The sequence below is a fragment of the Lacerta agilis genome, chromosome 16, assembly GCF_009819535.1.
Source record: "Lacerta agilis isolate rLacAgi1 chromosome 16, rLacAgi1.pri, whole genome shotgun sequence".
Lineage (NCBI taxonomy): Eukaryota > Metazoa > Chordata > Lepidosauria > Squamata > Lacertidae > Lacerta > Lacerta agilis.
Window position 1 is genome coordinate 14,679,596 of NC_046327.1, and position 27,987 is coordinate 14,707,582.

General features: G+C 46.7%; 1 protein-coding gene across 2 annotated transcripts; it reads left to right on the plus strand.

The window, feature by feature from the left end:
* The first annotated feature begins 1,617 nt into the window (after positions 1-1,617).
* Positions 1,618-27,530, plus strand: RNF20 (ring finger protein 20). 2 transcript variants are annotated; one of them, XM_033172885.1, is made up of 20 exons: positions 1,618-1,658; positions 3,293-3,451; positions 4,060-4,227; positions 4,331-4,478; positions 5,339-5,521; positions 6,427-6,545; positions 7,089-7,235; positions 7,637-7,714; positions 7,822-7,941; positions 9,839-10,018; positions 12,147-12,282; positions 14,385-14,518; positions 15,797-16,176; positions 17,727-17,844; positions 19,721-19,870; positions 20,754-20,966; positions 23,014-23,139; positions 25,278-25,418; positions 25,995-26,096; positions 26,878-27,530. In XM_033172885.1, the coding sequence occupies exons 2-20, from the start codon at positions 3,323-3,325 to the stop codon at positions 27,052-27,054; spliced, it is 2,949 nt and encodes a 982-aa protein (XP_033028776.1). In that variant the 5' UTR covers positions 1,618-1,658; positions 3,293-3,322; the 3' UTR covers positions 27,055-27,530. The 2 variants fall into 2 exon arrangements, with proteins under 2 accessions (XP_033028776.1, XP_033028777.1); XM_033172886.1 differs by having other exon boundaries at positions 1,619-1,658; positions 14,397-14,518; positions 26,878-27,054.
* The last annotated feature ends 457 nt before the right edge of the window (positions 27,531-27,987 follow it).

Here is a 27,987-nt window from a genome sequence, read left to right on the forward strand (position 1 = left end):
TTTGTAATTACAGTATGTAATTCTTTTCATGTTGTAAGCCACCCAGGACATGGCTTTTAACTACAGAAAGGCGGCATAAAAAATAAAATGGTGATAATGATATTTTTAGAAATCCCAAACCCAATATAGCCCAGCGCAATAGTTGTACAATAATAGATTGTTATTGAGTTAGCAAAAAGGCTCAACTACAGAATTAAGAAGACTGCTAAAATAACGAGCGGGTTTTCCCCCTAACCTTAAAAAAATGCGTACCTCTTTCCGCTAAACTCCCTCACATCCGCTTGAGATGAACGGAATTTATGGCAAACTGTTGCTTTGGAACCCATACAGGTTGCCTAAGTCTTCGAATAACAGATTTTGTCCGCCATTACAACTTAGGGCACGAAGACTTCAAGCTACCGCGAATAAAGGGGGAAATGAGGCTGGAAAGGTAAGGGCAAAGTGGCACCCATGTTTCTTATGGTCAACATAAATAACTTCAAGAGCATAGGAATTCATTTGGCGGCCATGTTTAGTAAAGGCAGAGGGGCTACGAAAACTATCGCAACGGAAGAAAGTCAGCGTTTAGCCGGAAGTCGCGCCAAACGAATGTGTGGCATAGAAAGATGAAAAAGTGTAGAGTAGCATAACTCTGTTGCCTGGATACTAAACTTCCCGGTTCATTTTGAAGTTTTCCTCCTCTCCCAGGTCGGACAGCTCAGAAGAAGCCAACAGATAAAGATTCTGCAGTACGAAAGATTGGGTTTCCCTTGAAAAAAGAATCAGCAAGAATAAATCTAGCTACGACGTGTTGTTTATTTTATTTTATTTTAATCACAATGGTGCTTTAAAATCGGGGGCTGGGCAGTTTTTGAGCTTTCCCCACCCCTTTTATTTCTTGTACTGGTTGGTTTCGATTCCAGATAGAAAAATTCAACCATCTCAGTTCGCAGCATTAGAAGAACCTGGCAGGATCAAGCCAATTGCCCATCATAGGAGCCAACTCCTAGGGGCCAAGGTCCCTTTGAGCATCCAATAAAATATTTGAGAGGTCCCGCCCCGCCCCCCTCCCAACTTGATCTGTATTGCCATTCAATATTCTGGGTGTACTTTGTTATGTGATTGATTATGGATTTTATTCAATTTGCGCCCCCCCCCCAGTCCAGCATCCTGTTCTCACAGCGGCCACCGAGATTAGGGGGGGGGGGGAGGCAGCAAAACAGGTTTCAGAGCACAGGTTAACCCTCCTGGGGTTTCCAGCAACTGCATTACTGCCTCCAACGGCGGAGGGCAGTTTATAGCCATTGTGTATGGCAAATAGTCACCGAGCAGCCCTCCAAGGAAACGTGATTAAACCCGCCCCTTCAGGCAGTCAAGAGCAGAACCTTCCGCGATGCAGACAGATAGTTGCTCCTCCGTCTCCCCCTCCCCCCCCCCCACGCCCTCTGCGGAAAGTCTCGGAATATAGGCACAATATTTACCAATCTGCTTTGACGCTACAGTGCACGAGCGACCGCCATTTTAAGTAAGGGCAACTGCCGCTTTCCGAACTCGGGCGGAGAAAGATAGGGAGGGTGGGAGGAGCAAGACGGGATTGGCTGGGCCGCCGCTGTCGTCATCGAAGGGCTGCTTCCTGTTTGAGCAACTGCCGGAGGCCGGAGGCTCGCCTGGGTCCGCAGGTGAGAGTCCTGGGAGGAAGAGCGCACCTGCGACGACCGGGGGGGGGGAGGGGAGGGGGACGCTTCCGTTTCCTGAGGGGCGGGGCGATGTTGGGGGTTGGGGGGCAGACCTAGTGCAGAAGGGGGGCAGAGGGGCTTCCCTTGCCGGGGTGAGTTTCATTCCAGCGCTGGCTGGCAGGCAGCAGAGCCTGGGGTGGGAGTGGGTGACAGTGGTTTGGGCTGGCAGGCTCAGCCAGGGGCTTCTGGGTGCTTGCCCTTTGGAGGACTACCGTGGCCACCCTGGGGTTTCAAAACTCCCCACTGCCCTGGAGATGGTGCCCCAAGGCATGTGCAGACTGCCGCCCCACCAAAAGGAAACACAGCTTTATTTTGGGGGAACACCGCACCACCTTGTCGCAGGCTGTGCTTGGAGAAAAGGGGTAAATGAAGACAGGGAGTAGAGGTTGCCAACTGTTCAGTCTTTTTTTTTTGGGGGGGGGGGGAATGGGGAAATCCAGAAAACTCTTCTAGATTTTACAGAAATTTTCCGAGCTTCGCCTTATGTTAGGTGTTTTTGTTTTGAGGCTGGGTCCAACAAGCAGATGCTAAACAGATAAACAACGATTTGACTTTGAAGGCTTCAGGGAAGTTTTCAATGGTGGATGTTTTATTGTGCTTTTAATATTTGTTGGGAGGCAGCCAGAGTGACTGGGTGTCAGATGGGTAGCATAATAATAATAATAATGGCCTTTGCTTCTGATGATTAGGTGCCCATGTTTTAGGGACATAGAAGCAAGGGGACTGGAATAGATCCTGGCTGACAAAACAGAACTCCAGGATAGGGAACATAGTTCCACTCCCTTGACAGAAAAGTGCTTGAAAAACATGGCAGTGGCAAAAGAATGAAGTAGCCAGGTTGGGGAACCTGCAGCCCTCTAGATGTTGTTAAACTACAGCTCCTATCATCCTTGAATGTTAGCAATGCTGGCTGGGGCTCATGGGAGACGGCGTCTTTCCACATCTTGGAGGCCCACAGGTTCCTCACCATTGAACTAAGTGAACAAGTCAAGTATTTGCAGACTTAAAAACGGATGTGTCAATGCGTATTTTCACTTTGAAGCAGATTGGCCTCAATGCAAAAAATTCGGTTGCAGTAGGCCTACATTGGCTCCCAGTACATTTCCGAGCACAATTCAAAGTGTTGGTGCTGACCTTTCAAACCCTAAACAGCTTCGGCCCACTGTATATTTCCACCCCCATCATTCATCCCAGACACTGAGGTCCAGCTCTGAGGGCTTTCCTGCAAGAAGTGAAGTTACAGGGAACCATGCAGAGGGCCTTCTCAGTGGTGGCACCCACCTTGTGGAAGACTCTCCCTTTATAGTCAAGGAGATACAGAACTACACAACTTTTAGATGACACCTGTTTAGGGAAGTTTTTAATGTTTGCAGTTAATCATGTTTTTATATTTGTTGGAAGCTGCTCAGAGTAGCTAGGCAGACTAGTCAGCTGGGCGGGGTACAAATAAGAAGAAGAGGAAGAAGCTATTTCAAATTTGATTTGTGCAGCTAGTTAGGAATCCTTCCTGTGGGACAAGATAGAAAGAAAACCTTGTTGTTGTTTTATATATAAAAAGCACTTTCTTTCTTTTTCAGGAGAGGGGGCACCTCCAATCCTGTCCCACCATGTCTGGGATTGGGAACAAACGGGTGGCTTCAGAGGCCAGTCCCTCTGGACCTCCGGAGAAGAAGGCAGGTGTCGAAGACTCAGGAACCACAGTGGAGACCATTAAACTTGGTGGCGTCTCCTCAACGTTTGTATCTTTTTCTGCAGTGGTCTTCTCCATTACTTAACAAATCTGCTGAATGGAATTCCATTTCCCATTTTAGGGCTCCCATCGGCTCCATTTGCTAGCTGGCAGGTCTGAGGCCTAGTTCTTTTTGCAATCGCAAACCTATTTCTGGGCCGCAGGCTGCAAGTGAGGGCCTGTGGCCTTCCATATGTTGCTGGACTACAACTCCCAGCACCCCTGCCTACTAGCCATGCTGACTGGGGCTGATGGGAGTTGGAGTTCCGGCAGCATCCAGAGGGCCACCCTGATTGGCTATTCCGTCATCCAGGACAATTTTTAAAATAAAAATAAAAATTGCGCATTGAAAACAAACAAAAGCTACCATGCCTAGAGATGCCTAGAGCTGGAGCCTTTCTTCCTGCCATGCTGATTTTCTGTGCTCAACTTTAATGAGCTTGTCTTTTAATTCCCCTTTGTCTTTTAATTCCCCATTCTCCTGTTTCGGAAGAACAACCCATTATGCCAGTTGTCTCCTGCTGTCAATTCCTCTGCAGCCAAATCTACTGTCTAGGAGGGAACTAGGCCTGAATTGAGCCTGTATTGTGGTAACTGCTCTTGGCATGATTTCAGGAAGAACTGGACATCCGCACCCTCCAGACCAAGAACCGGAAGCTGGCAGAGATGCTGGACCAGCGGCAGGCTATCGAGGACGAGTTGCGGGAGCACATAGAGAAGTTGGAAAGGCGGCAGGCCACGGATGACGCTTCGCTGCTGATTGTCAATCGCTACTGGAGCCAGGTCTGCCAGGGTTTGCCTCTCATAGTCTCATTCCCCTTTGTGCTGTTTTCTCTCAACACCCTTAAAAATTGAGCGCTATGTGTTTCTTTCCCCTCCCCTTCAGTTCGACGAGAACATTCGCATCATTTTGAAGCGCTACGACTTGGACCAAGGCCTTGGCGACCTCCTGTCGGAACGGAAAGCCTTGGTGGTGCCGGAACCGGAACCCGATTCAGACAGCAACCAGGAGCGCAAAGAAGAGCGGGAGAGAGGTAGAATGGGCTTAGGAGCGGCAGCGCTGAGGTTCTTACCTGGTGATGTGTGCGGAAAATTCTGAACTGGAAATAACTCCTGTGAAAACCTTGGCAATCTGTGCAGGGTAATTTACCCCTGAAAATGTAAGTTTTCCTGATGCCTTAGAACCTAGAGCCATTTTGCCTTGTGGGCCTGTGGTGAGTGGGGCAAGACGCAATGAATTCAACTTCTCCCTCTGAAAGGTAGGTTGCATTACAGCCCACAAATGCCAGAGATTCCCACATCTCTCCAGTCTCCCTCCAGGTGAGAAAGAAGCATTGTCTCTGGTCTAAGGACATCTTCCAGCCAGGCAAAAGCACTCAAGTGGGATAACAGGCTGATTGGGGGGTCTGGCCTGGCCGAAGAGAGAGTTCTGGAGGGCTGCATTTAGCCCTATGGGCTTAAGGTTCCCTAACTCTGCCCTAGAGAGTGACATAGTGTGTTTATTTTATTTGTATTTAGTACACAAAAACTTGAAACTTGCCCAATGTTTTATTTGCAGCTGGCATTCATTCAATACGACAGGGAAGCAGTGGGAAATCAGATGGTTATGAGCTCAGGGAGGTGGGGATGATAACTGCCTCATTTAGGTTTCAAGGCCTTTGGCTGCTTGACATCAAATGCCCTTTTAAAATGTATTGGGGGGTTATTGGGTTGTTTTTTGTTTTGTTTATGTATTTTGTGTTTTTTTTATATTGTGATTTTATCTTGTGAACCACGCTGAGACCCACGGCTATAGGGCAGGATACAAATTTAAATTTTTTAACAACAACAACAACAAGGAGCGCAAAGCCTGGGTCTTTTCATTGCCTGGGCATTATTTCTTTTCATTTCCTAGGAGAGATCTTTGAGCCGGCCTTCTCTTTCCTGGCTACGCTGGCCAGCAGCACCAGCGAGGAAATGGAGTCTCAGTTGCAGGAGCGCGTGGAGTCTTCTCGCCGGGTCGTCACGCAGATTGTCACCATGTACGATAAGCTCCAGGAGAGGGTGGATGTGCTCTCCCAGAAGCTGAACAGCGGAGGTATGGGATGCTCCCAGTATATATATACAGTGGTTAATAACTTAATTCGTTCTGGAAGTCCGTTCTTAACCTGAAACTGCTCTTAACCTGAAGCACAACTTTAGCTAATGGGGCCTCCCGCTGCTGCCGCACCGCCGGAGCACGATTTCTGTTCTCATCCTGAAGCAAAGTTCTTAACCCGAGGTACTATTTCTGGGTTAGCGGAGTCTGTAACCTGAAGCATGGCTCTCCTTGTGTCAAATTATAAATTGTATGCTCCTCGGGGCAGTTCCTAGTCTTTTAGTTCCTGGAGGTTTGGCCAGCAAGCCAGGCTGCTAGCTGCCCCTCTTTCCTCATGATCAGTTGCGGCAGTGTTCCCTGTTGTGTGGTTCCATGAGAGTGGTAGATGCCGTTGAGAGCTAACCCTCTTCATAGTGGGTCTGCTGCTGCTTGCTTTCTTTCTTCGGTGCAGAACCATTCTCCTCTCTACATTTCCGCAGCATTTCCGTGGCCACCACTGCTATGCCTCCACATCTGAGCATGAAGGAACAATAGCAGGATGCTGAAACCTTGAACCTTGGGGGCTGGATTCAGCTGCCTGGTCCCATTGGTAGAAGTCAGAGCAAGCCTCTCCCTGCCTTCCCCCAAGTGTCCTCTGCCTCCCCCAAATAGACTCTGGAGTGTAGGGAGAACTCCCAGAACAATGTGTGAGGTGAGGAAAGCGGATATTGTTCCATTGGGCAGACAGAAAAGCTTGAGCTGACGGAACAATCTCCTGAGTGCTATGTTGAATTCCGCCCCACAAATCTGATGCGAGATTACTGGGCCTCGCTAACCATGAGTTTGCATAGTACTGAATTTTGCACAGAATACGCCTAGGCTCGCTAGCTTCTGATGTCTTTTTATAGTAGCGTTTCTTCCCTCAGATGTTTCTCTGATGGAAGAGGCTCTGCAGGAGCTGAACTCCTACCTGGCAAACGAGAACAAGCGGCTGCAAGAACTGGCCGATTTACTCCAGGAAAAGCACCGCACCATGTCTCAGGAGGTAACAAGGAAAGGATCTGCAGTGCTGTAAACTGGGTAGCGAAAAGTAATGTGGTTGACCAAGTTGCGGGGTTTCAGTGTGTAGAGGTGTGTGTGTGTTGGGCGTGTGGGTTAACCGGACCAAGGAAATGCCATGGCCAGATGAACTGATGCTGCCCCCGAGGCTTTTCGGCGGAGAGAGTGTAACTTGCCCAAGGCTGTCTAGCGAGGAGTGACTCTCCATTCTGTCCACTGCGTTTTCTTTCCATGTGGAGTTGAAGGGGAAGCGCTGAGGCTTCTTGGAGGAGGGAGGAGAACATCTGCTTGCCTCAGCATGCGGGAAGTTAAGTCTAGGCCAGTGATGGCCAAACTTGGGGCTCCAGATGTTTTGGGACTACAATTCCATCATCCCTGACCACTGGTCCTGTTAGCTAGGGATGATGGGAGTTGTAGTCCCAAAACAGCTGGAGGGCCGGTCTAGGCAGTCAGTTGGTCTCTGAGCTACGATGAAGACCGTTTCTTGTGCTTTCTCGTTCTCCCCCTCACCCCTGTCCCTTTACTGCAGTTTGCTAAATTGCAAAGGAAAGTGGAGATGGCGGAGTCTCGCGTGTCTGTGCTGGAGACCATGATTGATGACCTGCAGTGGGACATCGACAAGATCCGCAAGCGCGAGCAGAGGCTGAACAGGCACCTGGCAGATGTCTTGGAGCGGGTGAGACTCAGCGCCCCTGGGAACAGCCCCCGGGTTCTAGCAGCGCTGGAAGGTGTTGGCAGGGACCATAGCTCCATGGTGGAGTATCTGTCTTGCACACAGGAAAGCTCCCCGGTTCAATCCTCAGCATCTCCAGGTGGGGCCGGGGGAGACCCCTGTCTGAAACCCTGGAGAGCTACTGCCAGTCAGTGCAGACAGTCCTGAGCTAGGTGGATCGACGACCTGACTCAGCGTATGGTGGCTTCCACTGTTACTTGTCGGGAGGAGGAAACGCCTGGCGAGCGTTGTCCTTATTTTATTTTTAGATTTGTATCCCGCTTTTTGAACCAGTGTCTCCAAAGTGGCTCTCTCGATGCTTGAGAAGTTGTGCGTTGAAAATGAAATGAGTGTGTCTTTTGCAGGTGAACTCAAAAGGGTACAAGGTGTATGGAGCAGGAAGCAGCCTGTACGGGGGTACAATCACGATCAACTCTCGGAAGGTAAATCTTGAGACTTTGCACACGGACAAACGCAGAAGTAGCGGTGGGTGTGGAGGTGCGAATGAGGCTTTCAGCAACTGGCTCCTTTCCCTTTCTCTCTTCTGCAGTTCGAGGAGATGAATGCCGAACTCGAGGAAAACAAGGAGCTTGCCCAGAACCGCCTGAGCGAGCTCGATAAGTTGCGTCAGGATCTTGAGGAAGTGACCACACAGAACGACAAGTTGAAGGTACAAAGCATTTTCCACGTTTCTGATAGTTGAGGAATACCTCCTCCCACCCTCACCCCGACACTCTTAATTCTTACAGGCTCTTAAACAGGCACCCCCAACCTGCGGCCCTCCAGATGTTTTGGCCTACAACTCCCATGATGCCTAGCTAACAGGACCAGTGGTCAGGGATGATGGGAATTGTAGTCCGAAACATCTGGAGGGCCGAAGGTTGGGGATGCCTGCTCTAAAATTAAATTTTAATTAACAGACCTCCCCACCCAGCTTTTTTGTGTGTGAGTTGCGGGCTTCTCAATTGAATGAGGCAAGTGTAGAGGGAAGGGGCTCACACAGAGCCTCCTTTCACAGGTTGGGTGCCACCACTGAGAAGGCCCTCGCAATGAGGGAACCAAAAATACGGAATTTGTTTGCCATCCTTTGTGATGTGAGGTGAGAATATTCTCCGGAGAATATTCTCGAGAATGAGAATATTCTCTGCTAGAAAAGTCTCCGGAGAATATTCTCCACAAACTGTAAATTCTAATGTAAGAACCAGTTTTACAACCCACATTTAAAAAATCTAGTAAATAATAAGTCAAGCTGTGATATTGCCAGTGTAAGTAATGAATAATATTTTTTTTTAATCCAGTTACATTACTGGGCATTGTGTCATTCACCATTGGCAGTTCTAAAATGTGAGCTACAGAAAACTTTTTTTTTTTTTTTAGTTTTAAAAATGCTATTCATTTACACCTGAATTCATATGTATTTCAACCATATGTGATAGCCTTTTTCTATTTTGGTGTGACCTTTTTGTTAGCAATTCTATATCCTTGGCCATACAGTGTGGTTTTTTTTACACAAAGTAGCTTTAATGCTTTATACACTTAAGTACCTAAGCCTGTACAATTACATGTAACAGCATCGAAAATTCTTTCTAGTAGCACCTTAGAGACCAACTGAGTTTGTTCCTGGTATGAGCTTTCGTGTGCATGCACACTTCTTCAGATACCATTTCATGCGGCTCAATGTGGTGCCTTCCATAGTTCCAGTTACAGGTGGGTAGCCGTGTTGGTCTGCCATAGTCAAAACAAAATCGAAAATTCTTTCTAGTAGCACCTTAGAGACCAACTGAGTTTGTTCCTGGTATGAGCTTTCGTGTGCATGCACACTTCTTCAGATACGGTATCTGAAGAAGTGTGCATGCACACGAAAGCTCATACCAGGAACAAACTCAGTTGGTCTCTAAGGTGCTACTAGAAAGAATTTTCGATTTTGTTTTGACTATGGCAGACCAACACGGCTACCCACCTGTAAATGTAACAGCATGTGAGCTTCTTGATTAGGACGGGTAAATGTTTGTCTGACGAGTGATGCTTCAGCCATGCCAGTGGAGCAGATCTCTCTAGCCTAGAGATGCTGCTGGACTACAACACCCATCAGCTCTGAGCATTGACTATGCAGGCTCCCTACCCAAGCTTTTTAGCTCATTGGAAGGAGGAAAGGTACACATTAAGTGATCTCCATAGCTTGGGTTCGGCAGATCCTTTCATGAATTTCTTTCTCAAGATACATGCTTTACGCATGCCTTGGATACAGCTTGGGTGAGGTCTGCAAAAACGTACCTCTTTGTTTTATTGCCCTGACTCCTCAGAAGCTGCTTGTTTGAAAACAGTATGGTGTGTTTCAAAATCCATAGATTTCCTCTCCCCTTGTGAGGCGAGTGTTTCCTTGCAACTGCAGAATGATTTTTGATGCAGTGCTGCCACTTTCTGGCCATTTAAGCACACTGCAGACATTAGGAATTCCCTCCGCTCTTCTGCATAGTGTTGAGTGCAGTTTTTGTACCTGCCGTGTGTCACGGGGCACCATTTTCTCTTTTGCCTCCCTACCCCCTGTTCTGTGGCCCCCTGCCCAGGTGGACCTGAGGCGGGCAGTGGAGGAGGTGGTGAAGGAAACCCCAGAGTACCGCTGCATGCAGTCCCAGTTCTCCGTTTTGTATAACGAGAGCCTGCAACTGAAATCTCAGCTAGACGAGGCCCGAACGCTGCTTCACGGCACCCGGGGTACCCACCAGCGCCAGGTGGAGCTCATTGAGGTAACAGCTTCCTTCCCTTGTTTCCTCTCTTTCCTTTCACTTTCTCTGGGGTGAATCATGGCAATTGGCACCCGCACTATGCCGAAATGACAAAACTCTCTGCTGGACAAAGAGACTCTAAGGATGAGGTGTTTGTAGAAGAATGGAAAACCTTTTTGGATTACAGTCGTGTCTTGCATCCTGAACGACTTGGTACTCATACATTTTGGCTCCCGAACCCCGCAAACCTGGAAGTGAGTGTTGCGGTTTGCGTACGTTCTTTGGAACCCGAACGTCCGACGGGGCTTCCGATTGGCTGCAGGAGCTTCCTGCAGCCAATCAGAAGTTGCACTTTGGTTTCCGAACATTTTGGAAGTCGAACGGACTTCAGGAACGGGTTCTGTTTGACTTCCAAGGCACAACGGTACTTAAGTAAATCTTTTAATTCTCTCTCAATGTGAAATGGATTTATATCTTGAGCAACAGAAAAACAAGAATATGTTATTTTTAGATTTATATTTTATACCTCATGTATTGGTAGAAACAAATGGGCAGATCAGAGAGTGGAGACACGTCTTATCGAGTGGGAAGTCGTAGAAAAATAAGAAGGGTAACATATGATGTTCTTAAGATGTATTATGTGAAAATCTAATTAAAAATAAATAAATTAAAAAGAGAGAATTCGCACCCACAGCACCCTAAGACAGCCTTTGCCAACCCGGTGCCCTCCAAGTGTTTTGGACTGCAAATCCCATCAGGCCCAGTTTGGCATGTTTGTGCTGACTGGGGGCTGGTAGAAATTGTACCCCGAAACATCAGGAGACCACCAAGTTAGTGCAGGCTGCCTTAAGGATGCTCCGCAGAGAAACTCCCAGCTTCAAATTTTAAGGATGTACTCAATGAAAGAGACAGGCAATGGAACAATGAAAATTGACTCGGGTTAACGGAGCATTGCTGAAAGCCACTTGGCCTGGTTGCTTCAGAATTGCCTCCAGCTGAGCAGCTAAATGCAGAAGAACAAATGAGGACCCCTGCTGGATCAGGCCAAAGGCCCATCTAGTCCAGCCTCCTGTTCTCACGGTGGTCAACCAGATGCCTGTGGGAAGCCAACAAGCAGGACCCAAGTGCAACAAGTGTAATTCCCGAAATAGACTCTGGGAGCCCCACAGTGAACTTCTGGAAACAGTGTGCAGGGAAAGGAGGCGGGTGGGTGGGTGGTAATCATTCCAGCAGGTGAGACAAAATGATTGCCCTGATAACAATCACCTTAACAGTGTTTCTCAAATTCCCCCCCCCCCGCTGTTGTTGGACTACAACTCCCATCATCCCTAGCTAGAAGGACCAATGTTGAGGAATGATGGGAGTTGTAGTTCAACAACAGGGGGAGGCCAAGTTTGAGAAACACTTAGCGCAGCGCTGAATCCCTCCGGCCGCTTACAGTGGTACACCCGTCCTCCCTCGAAGCAAGGTGGATGTTCAGGAATTCTTTAGAAGAGGAAAGCTGGAGGAGAACTAGCTGCAGCTGTTGGTCCCTAACCCCTTTCGTTCACGCCTGGCATGAGAAGAGGGCCTGTCCTCTTTCTCTCATCATCTTCTCGTCCCGCAGCAAGAGGGGGCTGCTGAAGTCAGAGACATCAAAACAAATACAAAACCTTCGTACGCAGATGCAATAGTTACAACATATAGAGCGCAACAGGCTGAATGGTAATGTTTGTAACAAATTTCTTTAATGGTTGCTTCCTAACATATGAATCAAGTCCAGGATGTACACCATATACAATCCTTAAGCAAGGCATATAACCTATTTAATTAAATCCAGTGCAGATATATGTCTTCCTTTCTTAATATATTCTTGTTTGAGTTTATATATTACACAGTCCTTGAATGTGGTTAAGGAAAGGTCTCCGGAAGGTCACGGATAATACAGCTGATGAGGTTGGCTAGCATAGGTAGCAGAAACAGGCAGCTGGGCTGGGTAGAACAAGGTTTCCAGATATTTCCTTGTTTCGCCCCGAAGGGCTTCTTCAGCTGTTAATAGTTCATCGAAGTGTGTAACAGATTACGTAAGCAATGATTCTTGGACGATTCTCAATAGTAAGTCAGAGACATCACCTTTGAAGCTGAAATCTCTCTCTCTCTTTCTCGCCAGCGGGACGAAGTCAGCCTGCACAAGAAGCTGCGAACAGAGGTCATTCAGCTGGAAGACACCCTTGCCCAGGTCCGCAAGGAGTACGAGATGCTGCGGATTGAGTTTGAGCAGACGCTTGCTGCTAACGAACAAGCAGGTGACTTGAAGTCGGGTTGTGCACACTCAGGTTTTCGTTGTTGGGTGCTTCTCTTGAGGAAACATCCACGGTAGCCTCACCCGTGCAGATAATCCAAGCACTGTGCACCTCTTGGGTATTACCGTACTTTCCCGTGTATAAGACTATGTTTTTCTTCTTTTAAAAATCATGCTAAAAAGTGGGGGTCGTCTTATACCTGGGTAGTGCACAGGGTGGACATTTGATTGGTTGCTGCTGCGGCTGTCAGCGGCTATTGTGCGTGCCATTGGTGGTGACGCTCCGGCAGTTGGGCTGTTGATTGGCAGCTTCTGCCGGCGATGGGGCAGACGGGAGGCGGATTTTGTGACGCGTGCGGGTGGACGGCCTTTGGCAATCCACAAAAAAAGCTCAACAACTCTGTGCCATCTCCCCCATTTTCTTTAATTTGAGTCCCCAAAATAGGGGTAGTCATATACACGGGGGCGTCTTATAGACGGAAAAGTACGGTAAGTCCTCTTGTCTTAAAACCCGAGCATGTGGCTAATCAGGGACCCCCTTTTTCTAGTCAGGAACTTGCCTGAGAGCTCTCTGCCTTAGTTTTCCCTGTCTTGAGCCACTGTGACCACAAGGTCTTAAACCTGTACGGTTGCAGATTTTGAAATGCGGCAGCCACATACCTCTGATAGTCTGAGTTTCGTCTTTTAAAGCCATGTTTCTCAAACCTGGGTCTTTAGCTGTTGTTGGACTACAACTCCCATCATCCCTGACTACTGGTCCTGCTAGCTAGGGATTTCTTTTGGGAATTATAGGGACAGAACTACCTAAATTGTATAGAAATTTATTTATGTATGCTACTACAGCAGCAAGAATGTTATCTGCCCAAAAGTGGAAAGAAGCAGAAGTCCCAGAAAAAGAAGAATGGATACAAAAAATTATGGAATATGCAGAAATGGCAAAACTTGCTGGAAGAATAAGAAATCAAGATAACAAACTTTTATAAGAGAATGGAAATGACTTATTGAATATTTACAGATAAATTGTAAACAGATAGGAACATTAGCACGATTAATGTAATAACCTGCAGTTTTAAAGTAGTATATATTTACAGTATATATATATATACTGTAACCTGTAACTATATTTACAGTAGATAAACAAACGAGTAAGTTAAATGAACTTGGATATGCAGAAGATACTAAAAAAAATAATTTAAGTAACCTCAGAAAGAGGGGGGGAGGAAGTCAAAATTTGCAAATGTTAAATTGATTGTAAAACTAATGAATTGTATAAATTTGAAAAATATAAAAAAACCCAAAACAGCTGAAGACCCAAGTTTGATAAACTGATTTAAAGAAAGAAGGAAAGGACTGGTTATACATGGAATGAATCAATACTTCTAAGTTGTGTGGCGGCCTAGTAACTAGGAAGCAAGATTCCATGCTTTTTAGTGTCTTCTGCAAGGTCTCATTCCTGGCCGCTCTGACAGATATTGTCGGGCTCCAGCTTCTGTCTCCTGGACTGTAGCTGGGCTTGATGGCAGTTGGAGTCTATCCATGCCATACAGTCATTGCCCTTCAGAGGTTGGAGACAGTCAAGGCCTTTTTCGGTCGGAGGAACACATTCCCTTCTGGGAAAATTTCTATGGGGCTGTATGCCAGAGGTGGGTGGGGCCAAATACAAAGGCGAGCAAAGCAACACATGCAATTTTTATTTTAGTTTATTTTACTTACCCGCTTTGTTTTATTTATTTATTAAATTTGCATGCCGTCTTCCTTGCGAAGGTCTCAGGTGGGCTCACAGCATTAAAAAACCCCCACACCCACAATTTTACCTTTGTACAGTAGGTTAGTTTCAACATGTATACTCAGACACGCCACTCTCTATCCTCTGTCCAGGAACTGGCGAGAGATGTAGCTTAGAGGGGGAGGGAGTGTGGTCTGAGGAGAGTTCCAAGGGCCAGGTAGAAAGGCCTGGAGGGCCACACTTGGCCCTGAACTTCCCCTTCCCTAGACTGGAACAGCTGGGGAAAAATCTCCTGAAAGGGACGCCCTTCTCAGGTTCTTTTGCCACCGCTCTAGAAGAGCCGGAAGATCTTACTGTATCTTGGCTCTTCCCATGTGATGGTCTTCATGCAGGTCCCATCAATCGGGAGATGCGGCACCTCATCAGCAGCCTCCAGAACCACAACCACCAGCTGAAAGGGGAGGTCCTGAGATACAAGCGGAAGCTGCGGGAGGCACAGTCTGATCTGAGCAAGGTAAGGGAGGTGGAGAAGCCGAGGAGACAACGGAGAAGGCTGGAAGTGAGATGGTGTCTTTTAGGCTGGGTTTTTTTTGTTTTTTTAAAAAAATAGCATGTGTGAGTGACAGAAAAGGGGGCCATGCCTCTTTTTCAATGGAGCTCACCATCAGCAGTTTTTAGGAGCATGCATTATGCAGATATATATTTCTATACCTACACACACACACACACACACACACACACACACACACACTACATGAGTAATCAGGGTGTTCTTTTTCGAGTTGTTAAAAAGGGCTTTCACTACTTAATCTTGAAGGCTTCTTATATAAGATGCCCCCATGTATAAGATGCCCCTATTTTTGGGCACTCAGATTTAAGAAAATGGGGGGGGGATGTATCCATATATAAGACGCCCCCTAATTTTTGACATCATTTTTTAAAGGAAAAAACCTAGTCTTATACACAGAAAAATATGGTACATATTTTTATATACGTATGTTTTGTGGTATTTTATGCATTGTGATTTGCTGTTTTTATTGATTATTGATTAACAATTCTTTATTGTAATTGATCGTTCTTCATCGTAGTTTTATCTTTGCTATTATATTCTAAAGCATTATTGAATATTGCTTTATTTAATATAAGTTGCTTATTTAAAACTTATTGTGACTTTTTTCTATTGGATCAGATTGTTACTATTAATGTTTGGTATTTCATTATGTTTCTATATGTGCTGGAAGCTGACCATAGTGGCTGGGGCAACCCAGCCAGATGGGCGGGGTATAATTTAAAATATATATATTATTAAGAGGTCAGGCTAAACTATTGAACAAGAACAAAAATGAGTGTGGTAGAGAAAACCATACCTATTGATAGCATGAGAGGGAGAGAGAAAGAGACAGAGACAGAACACAAATAAAAACTATCCATATGGGCACTTTTAAAATTATATTTGTGTTCGGCACACAATCACTCCAAAAGCACATTTTCCTCCCACCCTGTTCTCAAAGCTCTTTGTCTTTCTAGTCAAGTCAAAGGGCAAGAGAAGCCTATACATAAACCATCCTTATGGGAAAGTATTCTTACAAGTTTTTTTTTTGGGGGGGGGTTATAGCTTATAGGTAGACCACCTGCATTGCATGCAGCAGGTCCCAAGTCCTGGCATCTCTTAAGTCAGGCTGGGAATGCCCCTATCTGAAATCCTGGGTAGACAGTACCGCATTGGATGAACCTGTGACAGAAAGCAGCTTTTGCATGTTCTCATGCGCGCACATGTCCCACTGTTCCACAGACCCGTTCCCGCAGCGGGAGCGCCCTCCTGCACTCCCAGTCCAGCACCGAGGACCCCAAGGAGGAGCCGCTGGAGATCAAGCAGGAGCCCGACGACCCTTCTTCTTCTTCCAAGGGCCCCTCCGAGGACGTGCTGGAGAGCAAAGCGAAACGGGACGAAGAGGAGCGGGAACGGGAGCGGCGGGAGAAGGAGCGGGAGCGGGAGAAGGAGAAAGAGAAGGAGCGAGAAAGGGAGAAGGAGAAGGAGAAAGAGAGGGAGCGCCAGAAGCAGAAGGAGTCTGAGAAGGAGAGGGAGTCCAATAAGGACAAGGACAAGGGGAAGCACGATGACGGCAGGAAGAAGGAAGCCGAGTTGGTCAAGCAGCTGAAAGCTGATCTGAAGTAAGATGGGTGCAGTTTGCTCTTTGATGTTGGATCCTTTTTGCAGTTGCCAAGTATGGTCGGCGTACAGTTGTACCTCGGAAGTTGAACGGGATCCGTTCCGGAAGTCCGTTCAACTTCCAAAACGTTCGGAAACCAAAGCGTGGCTTTGGATTGACAGTAGGAAACTCCTGCAGCCAATCGGAAGCCGCGTCGGACGTTTGGGTTCCAAAAAGATGTTCGAAAACCGGAACACTCACTTCCGGGTTTTGATCCTTCGGGAGCCAATTTGTTTGAGATCCAAGGTACAACTGTTCTGTTCTATTGGTGTGGCTGTTTCTGGCATCCTACATATCTGGATCTCAACAGGTGGCAGCAAGGCTCTGAACTGTGGTGCGGCTGTTGTGTCTAGTTAGCCGGTTCCAGCTTTTGCGCACTTACATAACGAGGCTGCAATCTTGACCCCGCTTGCTTGGGAGCGAGCCCCATTGAGGTCAGTAGGATGTGCTCCTGAGTAGGCATGGTTAAGTTTCCACTGGTAGTAAGCCAGATGATGTTCGTAGATTTGCTAGGAGCCCGGCTGTTTCTGAGCTGCCAGCACTAGTCTTTGGGGCAGTGTGAATGTGTGCAACACATGAGGCCAAGTGAGCTTTCTTTCCCAGTTCAAGGACAAGAACCATCACATACACAGTGATTGTCTCCCTCTTAGGATTCGCGAAAAGGTATCCCCCATTGTTTAATGTGCCAGCCTGGGTGGTGGCATTCTCTCTTCTCTGGGCCATTGGGCCTCTCATTGCTTGCAACTCTCAATGACTGAGAAACAGTTCTTGCACACTCCCTCCTGAGCATCTGGTTCTGTTCTGTTCTGTTCTGTTTTATTTCACAAAGTAATCATAAATAAATAAGAGTAAAAATGTGCACCCCGCCACTGAGACCATACCATTATAACTATCCAACCTCCCAAAATTTCAACACCTCTTGCAATGGTTTGACCCCTTTCCGTTTTAACAGTAAAAATACTACTAACACCCTCCGTATCTCCACAAAATCATTTCCCCTGCATATTCCCTGTTTTACCTTAATGACACGTGTTAATTTATCATTAATAACTATTATCTCACACCTCTTTATACCATCCTTCCATTGAATATTCTGCTTGCCCCTTCCACTTCCTAAGTATAATAATACGTGCAGCTGTCAATAAGATTTGTGAGCAAGTCCTTCATCTCCTGAAAACCTTCCACCCCATCGTAAATTGATAATAATGCTACCTCTGGACTTTCGGTCAGTTTTAACCCAGTGATTTCTGTTATCTCCTTTTAAACACCTTTTGCCAGAAAAATTGTGAGCATCCAGTTCTGACCATAGTTCGCCCAGATCAAGTACTGAATTGTTCTAGTTCAAAGATACAGAATACATTTGGATTGAAGTTTCCCTGTTTTGCACCCAATACATGCCTACTCAGGGTCCCGCAATGAGATGGCAGGAAGCAGTTCTTGATTTGAAGTAGACCATATCATATGCTGTTCGGCCTTAGCCACATTCTCACTTTCCTTTTTCAATATATTCAGGAAGGCTCAAGAAAGCCAGAAGGAAATGAAATTGCTTTTAGATATGTACCGCTCTGCCCCGAAGGAGCAGAGAGACAAAGTCCAACTGATGGCTGCAGAGAAGAAGGCCAAAGCTGAGGTAATTGTGCCTGCCATTGCTCAATTTATTTATTTTATTTTACTTATCAAATTTGCATGCCACCTACCTTTTTATCCGAATACCTCAGGGCAGCAGTTCACAGCATCAAAATACAAAACAAAAACACAAAATGCATAATAAAAGCAAGTCTTTCTAGAAATGTGGAGTTGGATGGGACCACAAAGGTCATCTTGTTCAACCCTCCGCAATGCAGGAATCTCAATATGTGGCCCCCTGGACAAGAACGAAACAAAACCCTCACTGCCCCCTTCAACAAACACAATTTAGAATGTTAATCAGCCCAAGGCCTGTTGGAAGAGGAATGTTTTTGCCTGCCACCTAAAGACGTATCATGAAAGCACCAGGCAAACTTCCCTGGGGAGATTTCCACAAACATGGAGCCACAAACTGAAGTAAAGGCCCGTTCTCATGTTGCCGTCCTCTGAACCTCTCGGGGGGGGGCACACAAAGAAGGGCCTCAGATTATGATCTCAGGGTCCAAGTAGGTTCATATGGAAAGAGGCGGTCCTTGAGGTATTGTGGTCCTGAGCCGTTGAAGGTTTTGTGGGTCAAAACCACCATTTTGAATTGGGCCCGGAGACTAATTGACAGCCAGTTCAGTCAGGCCACGATTGGTGTGAAATGCTCAAACCGTCTGGCTCCGGTGAGCAACCTGGCCGCTGAATTCTGCACCAGCTGAAGTTCTGAACCGTCTTCAGATGCAGCCCTACGTATAACACATTGCAATAATTTAACCTAGAGGTTACCAGAGCATAGATGACAGTAAGGCTATCCCTGTCCAGATAGGGGCATAGCTGGGTCACTAGCCAAAGGCACTCCACACCACTGAGGCCACCTGAGCCTCAAGCAACAGCAAAGGATCCAGAAGGACCCCCAAACCACGTACCTGCTCCTTCAGAGGGAGTGTAACCCCATCGAGAGCAGGCAACCTCCCATCCACCCAATCTGTGTTTATATTCTGTTCTCCCGTTCCTCTTGGGGCTTCTTAGGCTCTCGGTGCATCCTAAAGCAACATAGCAACTTGAGACGCAGGTGGCTCTGTGGTCTAAACCACAGAGCCTACCGGTAGGGCTTGCTGATCAGAAGGTTGGTGGTTCGAATCCCTGTGATGGGGTGAGCTCCCGTTGTTCGGTCCCTGCTCCTGCCAACCTAGCAGTTCGCAAGCACGTCAAAAGTGCAAGTAGATAAATAGGTACTGCTCCCGTGGGAATATAAACAGCATTTCCGTGTGCTGCTCTGATTCGCCAGAAAAGGCTTAGTCATGCTGGCCACATGACCTGGAAGCTGTCTGCGGACAAACACTGGCTCTCTCAGCTTATAGAGCGAGATGAGTGCCGCAACCCCAGAGTCGTTCACGACTGGACTTAACAGTCAGGGTTCCCTTTACCTTTACCTTTAACCTGGGACAGCCCTTGGACATTTCCTCCATAGACTCTTGGAGGCAGGGCTGGGGAAGCAGTGACCTCCAGATATTGTAAGACTGCAGCTTCCACCACCAGTGGCCATGTTGACTGGAGCTGATGGGAGTCGCAGTCCAACAGCATCCATTTGGACAGCCACAAGTCCCCCCTGCTTAAGGTCCTTTGCTGCAAAGTCCTCCCCACTTTTTGCAAAACGCAAAGGGTTCTGTGGAGGATGGCACTCTGCCTTAAAGCTGCATTGTGGACCTGGGGAAAACTTGATTCCCCACCAAAGTTTAATTCCTTGAAAACCGCATGTATTCTTCTAGACGAACTTCCTCTGGGAGGTGACGGCCAAAGTTTGGTAGTAGCTTTTTGTGACCTTTTTAAAAAATCCCTTTCCTGGTTATTATTTTTTCAACCCAACCTCCTTTTCCTGACCTACTTCTTGCCAGTTGGAGGAGCTGAGGCAGAGGGTGAAGGAACTGGAGGACAAGGAGAAGAAAGAGAGCAAAAAAATGGCAGATGAGGATGCCCTTCGGAAGATCCGGGCTGTGGAGGAACAGATAGAATACCTGCAGAAGAAACTCGCCATGGCTAAGCAGGTGAGGAGTGTTTGAGAGAAAGTTCCTGTATAAAAATAGGAAGAGATAAAAACAACGAGTTTTTATTTTTCCAAACAGCCTTTCAAAATAAAATAGTGAATATAGTCTTCTATCCTTGCGGTAAATTTGCAGTACAAACAAACAAACAAAAAAGCCCTTGCCCATCTTTATAAATCTGTGTTCACACAATACATTGTCCTTTGGTTGTACATGGCAAGTTTATACGTTATCGTCATATGCCAGATTCTACAAAACCATTTTGTTTTTTTAAAAAAACCTAATATGTTGAAATCAATCTTTTAGCTGCAGTCAGGAGTTTAGTTACCACTTCTACATCTGTACTCTCTACTCACTCTTCTAGATAATTTAACAATAGATTTATTGGGTTGGGGGAGGGGATTCCAATTGTGATTTGCTTTTATATAGTCCAAAATATGATTACAGTAAAAAAATAAATAAATCTTGTTAATGTTTTCTGAAAATATGAATATAAAATGTTTGTGATATACCACATCTCCCACAGTGAGTATGAGCTAGACTATACGTGTTTATGAGGGGTCAAAGACAATTGGTGTCAGGTTTTGTGGTAATGATCTCTTAGATTTATTGCTTGCTAATATTTTCCCTGTTTTATTGCCAACCCAGCCCCAAACTCTGTCCTGTGTATTAAACTCCAGAACTTTCTCCCATTTTTAAAAAAAATAAAAATGCTTGTTTTCTTCCTTTCTTGTAAATTTCAAAGAGGAACTCATAAATATGTCTGTTTGCCGTGCTTGCTGGGGGCTGGTGGGAGTTCAGGAGCACCCCCACCCACCCCTGGTAGAAAGGGAAGGGCTGAAAGTAAAGCCTCGTTTCCCCATTGGTTGCTCTGCCGTTCTTCCAGGAAGAGGAGGCGCTGCTCTCCGAAATGGACGTGACGGGCCAGGCCTTTGAGGACATGCAGGAACAGAACATCCGCCTGATGCAGCAGCTCAGGGAGAAGGACGACGCCAACTTCAAGCTCATGTCGGAGCGCATCAAATCCAACCAGATCCACAAGCTGCTGAAAGAAGAGAAGGAGGAGCTGGCAGACCAGGTGCTCACCTTGAAGACACAGGTGAGCGGGGAAAGGGGAGTTGGACAGGAGGAGCAAAGGGTTCGGTGCTTGGGGTTCAGAATTCACTTTACTGTCGCCTTCAAGAAAAAGCAAGGTTTTCTTTTAGGGGTTTAAAAAAAAATGTTTTTCAAATTTATACATTTCATTAGTTTTACAATCAATTTAACATTTCCAAATTTTGACTTCCTTCCGCCTCTTTCTGCGGTTCCTTAAATTTGTTTTTTAATATCTTCTGCATATCCAAGTTCATTTAACTTGCTCATTTATTTCTCTTCTGTAGATATATACTGTTATAAAACTGCAGGTTATTATTACATTATTCCTGCTAATTTTTTTATCAGTTCACAGTTTATCTGTAAATATTCAATAAACCATTTCCATTCTTTTATATATATAAAAAGTTTGTTATCTTGATTTCTTATTCTTTCGGTAAGTTTCGACATTTCTGCATATTCCATGAGTTTTTGTATCCATTCTTCCTTTGCTGGGACTTCTGCTTCTTTCCACTTTGGGGCAGGTAACATTCTTGATGGCTGGGATGAGCAGAATGGATAGCTCAGTTGGTTAGAGTGCAATGTTGATGATGCCGAGGTTGCAGGTTCGATCCCCATATGGTACAGCTGCATATTCCTGCATTGCAGGGGGTCAGAGTAGATGATCCTCAGGGTCCCTTTCAACTCTACAATTCTGTGATTCTATGATAGATATGGATATGGGCTAAGGATATGGGCAGCAACCTAGTTCTTACTGAAGTGGTTAATCTACCACTTCAGACTCTGCAATGGAGAGTATGTGTGTCATGTGACTGCTCTTCCGTAGCAAATCATGGGGGATTTTTTTGGTATAGAGGAGCATCCATCTGTGTGGCACACATCACCCTGGCAGCCTGAAGTGGTACAGCCCAGAAAATCTGAACAAGCCACCCAAGTAGTGGTTGAATATTAGACTTGAGGTGGGGTGGCCTCTGTGTTCTGCATACCTCCTTGCTCCTCCTTCTCATTATGCAAAATTTGTAGAATGCAGAATATATAATGCCAAATAAGAATTCATGGAAATAAGCCTAGTTTGCTGAAGTTCCGCAGCTTGCAAAATGTCACTTTCCTTGGCAGGGGATTTAGAATTGTCTGGGTGTGAGATTTTCTTTTGATTTTATTAGCGCACACATCTCCCTGATAATCCTCTGGATTCTCGATTAGGCCTTGTTTTACTTGGATCTAGGCATCGCCTTTGTAAAGGCATGTTGTGAATGGTTGATGACGGACCTTTTACTTGCCCTTGGGTGTGGAATGTTATCATTGAGAAGTCTTTAGTTGTTTGCCTTCTTTGCTTTCTCGTCTGTCTAACAATACTGCCCTCTGTCTCAGGGTGGATGGCACAAAGATTGATTTTTGGGCAGTCACTTCAGATGAGTTCACATGTGCAGGTTGCCCCTTGATGTTGATGCATGCACTTGTTGAAGGGCTGCCATGGATCAAACCTCCTCAACTGAGTTTTCAGAAATAATCTCAGCCGCAGTCCATTTCATTAGGGCCCAACAGTCAGTGAGAAACATCAAGCTGCATGTTTTCAAATATGCATGTGTGCATAAATCGGCCCTTTTTGCTGAAATGTTTTTATAAACTCTTCCTTTTCATAGTAGCGATGTTTATCTGACTGCCTTTTCATCATGTTTGGTAGGACTAAGCCTGGGCTAAAACTGGTACATGTGAACATGGTACATTTCTGCAGGAGTGCAGCATGTGGTCTTCTGAAGAGCTCACCTTCAGAATCAGGGTTTCATTTTATTTCGGCAAGTTTAGCCCTTATTGCTTTGATAGTTCGGCTTGGGAGTGTGTCAGCCGAAATCCTCTGAAGTTGTTGGAAGAGAGGCTCCCATTTTCTTTCCCACTTCTGTAGCTACCAAAATCCCCCAAAATTGTGTTAAATAAGCAGATCTGCATGAGTAATATAGAAGGCTCAGAATCCCGCTTTGTTAAATGCTCCAGTGCTGAGTTCCACACAATTCTTACACTAAATGCTGCTTCCCCTCTATTCTTGCCTCTTGAAGGTGGATGCCCAGTTGCAAGTTGTACGCAAGCTGGAGGAGAAAGAGCATCTCCTGCAGAGCAACATTGGCACAGGAGAGAAGGAGCTGGGCTTGCGAACCCAGGCCCTGGAAATGAACAAGCGGAAGGTAAGCTCGAAAAGACTGCCTGCCCCTGTGTAGGCCTGTAAGATTACTGAGATCATATGGGGAAAATTTTCTCTGGGGTGCCGCAACCTGAAGAATATCATAGGGCAGTGACTCATAGGGAGAGCCAGTGTGGTGTAGTGGTTAAGAGTGGTAGACTCGTAATCTGGGGAACCGGGTTCGTGTCTCCGCTCCTCCACATGCAGCTGCTGGGTGACCTTGGGCTAGTCACACTTCTCTGAAGTCTCTCAGCCCCACTCACCTCAAAGAGTGTTTGTTGTGGGGGAGGAAGGGAAAGGAGAATGTTAGCCGCTTTGAGACTCCTTCAGGTAGTGAAAAGCGGGATATCAAATCCAAACTCTTCTTCTTCTTCTTTTCCACCATTGCCCGTGCATTGTGGAATGGCCTTCCTCTGCCATATGGGAAGCCTTATGCAAGGAGGTGTGTTTTCATAGATGTCATGTGAAGACACATCTTTTTGCCCAGGCTTTCTCTGTCCCATAAGATTGGAGCCTCTTATCCTGGCATTTCTGCTTCTGTAATGGCTGTTTTTAGTGGCTCTTATATTGCACCTCTGTTTTTATGGTACTGTTGTATTTTCGTATGCCGCTTAGATATTTAAAATGTTGAGTGGTCTAGAAGTGCTTTTAAATTAATTAATGGAAACAAATAGGTATAAGTTGCTGACCATGTCAGTATGATGGTCATTGCAGCAAAACCCATCGGAGCTGTTCATGAAGCTCAGTTAGTGATCTTGGACAAGTCCCCCCCCCTTTCTACCTCACAGGGCCATTTGCGATGTTACATGCAGATGGGCTCATACAGTGCCTTGTGCTATTTTGGAGGAAAGGCAGAATATCGATGTAACGAACACAAGTAAAATGAAAAGCAGCATTATTTATTAGAAGGTGTATCTCGCCCTTTACTTTCAAGAAAGCTAGCGATAAAGTAAGACAAAGCAGGAACCCATAGCTGCAAAAGAGCACAATAAAAACACCAACAGGCAGAAAGAAACCAATAAAGCAAACTGCAAGCTGAGCAGAGGAGCAGCTATCCTCAAAGCCAGATGAAAAGCCCAAGGGGGCCAAGGGCTCAGTTTGCCTGGCGCCTGAAAGGTAGTTACGAACCGGCTTCTTTCTCTCTGAGCTGCAGCGGCTGTGTGAGTCCTTTGAACGCTTGCCCCATCATTAATGCGAAGGGATGGCTATTTTATTTGATCTCCCTCCAGGGGGAAGCCGCTGAGAAATCCCAAATAATGCCGTAATTAGGACACAGAAACAGATTATGCAGACCCCTCTGGAGTTGTTTGTTTGTTTGTTTTTCCAAAAAAAAAAAAAAAAACCCGCACCAAACCAGTGGCCACAGAGAGATTTGATGAAGACCAAAAGGGGCAGCGGATGAAAGGAAGAGCGGAACTTCAAAGGGATAACAAGCCAGGCAGCCAGATGAAAATAATTAGCTTGGCGGAGGTTTCCGGGAGGGATAAGTGACAAGAGAGTAACAGGGAAGCAGAGCAAGCGGTGGGGTCAGAGGTCAGGAGGAGAGGAGGGGGTTGATGGTGGTGGTGATGAGAATCCCTTGGAAGGGTTCCCTCCTGAAGAAATGCACCAGCCAAACAACAACAAAATGTGTGCCGTGTGGTTTGGTTTCTGGCTACTCCATCACTTGCCCTTGGTTGGGATATGTGGACACAGTGTGGAGATGAGAATGATCCTGCTGGGACACACCTCCCTGCCTGTTGGCCATGCTAGAGAGGCTGGTGGTGTTTGGTCCTGTGATATCTGGAGGACCTCAGGCTTTCTGTTAACCCATCCAGGTTATTCTTCTTATCTGTGGCTATTTCTGTGCTGCACATTAGTGCAGCCAGAATAATCACCTGCTCGATTTTACCCTCCAGGATCAACAAACCCCCCCCCCAAATATATTGACTCTAAATCTTCCCTTTGAAGATTTTGCCAAAGCAAAGCCTGAAAGCTTTGCTGCTTTTGAGTAGGGAGCCGTGGGCAAAAAGGTCTGCAGGTGCCTTTTAAAAGCGGGAGGTGCAACAATAGGTTGACGCTCTGGGCTGCTTTTGTCCATCCCTGCAAGGTCAGCAGCTGGCCAGAAAGAGAGAGAGGATCTTTCATTGTTTTGCTCTTCAGGCTATGGATGCGGCCCAGCTGGCTGATGACCTTCGGGCGCAGCTGGAGCTGGCGCAGAAGAAGCTGCACGACTTCCAGGATGAGATTGTGGAGAACAGTGTGACCAAGGAGAAAGACATGTTCAACTTCAAGCGAGCCCAGGTACCCGGCAGGCAGCTTTAGCTACCTTGGGCCAAATCTGCCTCTGTTTCCATTCATATTAACTCAAAAGTTCCTGCCTCTTTCCCTCTGCCAGTTCTTTGGTTTCCACCTTCTCTGAATGGTTGCCCTCCATCGCCATGGCTCAACTTCAGCTGTTTTCACTCACTGCTTTTCTCCCTGGTCGCTGCTGGTTGTGAATCCCTACTTAAGAAGAATCTCTACGTAGGAATTTGCCATGTGTTGACGCAGACACTTGGTCTGCTCAGCAGAGCGTTGTCCACACATACTGATGCCGACTGCCTGGGATTCAGGCAGGGGACATTCTCCGTCCTGCCAGGACATGCCAGGGATCGAAACGGGGACCTTTGCATTTGAAACATGTGCTATATTGAGCACTGCAGAGACTCTGTCTTTGTCCAGCAATATCTTCCCAACTGGCCAGTCAAATGTTCTAGAATGCGCATTTGACACCCCCCACTTTCTGAAGCTGGAGCTTCACGGTCACTGCCCTACATTGCTCTTAGGAGAGAAGGTGCTGGTCCTAATGAAATGTATTTGGCTAATGTTCCCCTGCAGGAAGACATCTCGAGGCTACGGAGGAAACTGGAGACCACCAAGAAACCTGACATGGTTCCCAACTGCGACGAGATCCTTATGGAGGAGATCAAAGATTACAAGGTAGGCAACGGGATGCCAGCGTCCCCCTTGGAGGATGGATTTGGGCTGAGCCAGATTAGCATTGGAAGTAGACCCCAGTTAGCAGTGCCCAAGGGACTGTGGCTGGAACATGGCAGCAGTTCTGAGCTAATCGCAGGAGAGAACCCTCTGACACTTTGGGGCAATCAGAGGTGAGGAACTGGTAGCCTTCCAGGTGTAACCCCACCCCTCATCAGCCCCAGGGATGATAGGAGTTGCAGTCCTAGCAACATCTGCCAGCCACAGGCCCCCCACCCTGTTGTAAACAATATGGTCTCGGTGGCTGCTCCCAGTCACCAGTCTAGCTGCCGCATCCGGGATTACTTGTAGTTTCCGGGGTCACCTTCAAAGGTAGTCCCACGTAGAGCGTATTGCAGTATTCCAAGTGGGAGATAACCAGGGCATGTACCACTCTGGCGAGATAGTGCACAGGCAGGTAGGGTCTCAGCCAGTGTACCAGATGGAGCTGGTAGACAGTGTGTGTCTCCACAGAGAGCTGTGAGTCCAAAATGACTCCCAGGCTGCGCACCTGGTCCTTTAGGGGCACAGTTAGTCCATTCAGGACCAGGGAAGCTTCTTCATTTGTAATGTTTAATTATGTTCTTATATATGTCGGAAGCTGCCCAGAGTGGCTGTGGAAACCCAGTCAGGTGGGCGGGGTACAAATGAATTATTATTATTATTATTATTATTATTATTATTATTATTATTAGCCTCGGCAGCAGCCAGGTGTATCTTAAACGATGCCTCTTTCTTTCCCAAGGGCCGCCTGACCTGCCCCTGCTGCAACATGCGCAAGAAGGATGCCGTGCTCACCAAGTGCTTCCACGTCTTCTGCTTTGAGTGCGTGAAAACGCGCTACGACACCCGGCAGCGCAAGTGCCCCAAGTGCAACGCTGCCTTCGGGGCCAACGACTTCCATCGCATTTACATTGGCTGAGCCTTCCGAGTCGCGGGAGGCCAGAGAGTCCTCTCTTGCTGCCGACCACCATATTCGTTTCTCATCAGCAGGCTGGCTACTGCCCCTCTCTTTCACCTATTTTCTTTTCTTTTTATAATGGCAGATCCCTTTTGCCTGGAGGGTACAGCCGGGTTATTGTTAATTATTTTTTTGTACTGGTGTGTGTTTTTTTTAATCTTCAGGGGGTTCCCTCCCCCCCCACTGGCTTTTCCTTTAGGCACAGCCCAGCCACCAAGCCAGTCATCAACCGCTGCCTGTGCCTGTTATAGATGGTTGTTGTGGAGACACAGTGTATGCTTTCGGCCCTGATGCGAATTGGCCTGTGGCTTAAACCAAACAGCAACCTTAAAACTGGGAAGTTGGCTTGGACGTAGTTTTCATCAAGCTTTCTCATCGCTTTAAGTTAACTCTCCCCCCCCCCCTTCCTTGACTTTCTAATAAAGGAGAAAACTGTTCTTCCCGGTCAAAGTGTCTCACTGTTTTGTGTATGTCCGTGCTTGCTGAGAAGTGTGTACTGAGAAGCTTGTGGAGTCTCGATGGTCCCACACACAGTAGGGGTGGCTTCAGGGTGACCTGGTGTAACCCTTTAAAGTGTAGGCAGGCACTTGTGTGTGGGCAGAAGAATGATTGAAATGGAACCACCCCAGGCTTAAGACTGGACTTAATCCTGACTTTCTGAACATAGCTGCCAACCTTTTCCTTTTTTGCGGGAAATTCCCTTATTATAGCTTTGGGAAACAGCAGGGAGGGTTGACAGCTATGTATATAGCAGTGGGGAACAGCAGGGAGGGTTGACAGCTATGTTTCTGAAGCGAGGCAAGAATTTCCAGTGACATGCACATAACAGAGCTTGAGGCTTCAGAAGGCGATGGGCCCATCCCTGCCTCTGGACCATGCGTATGCCTTGCTGCA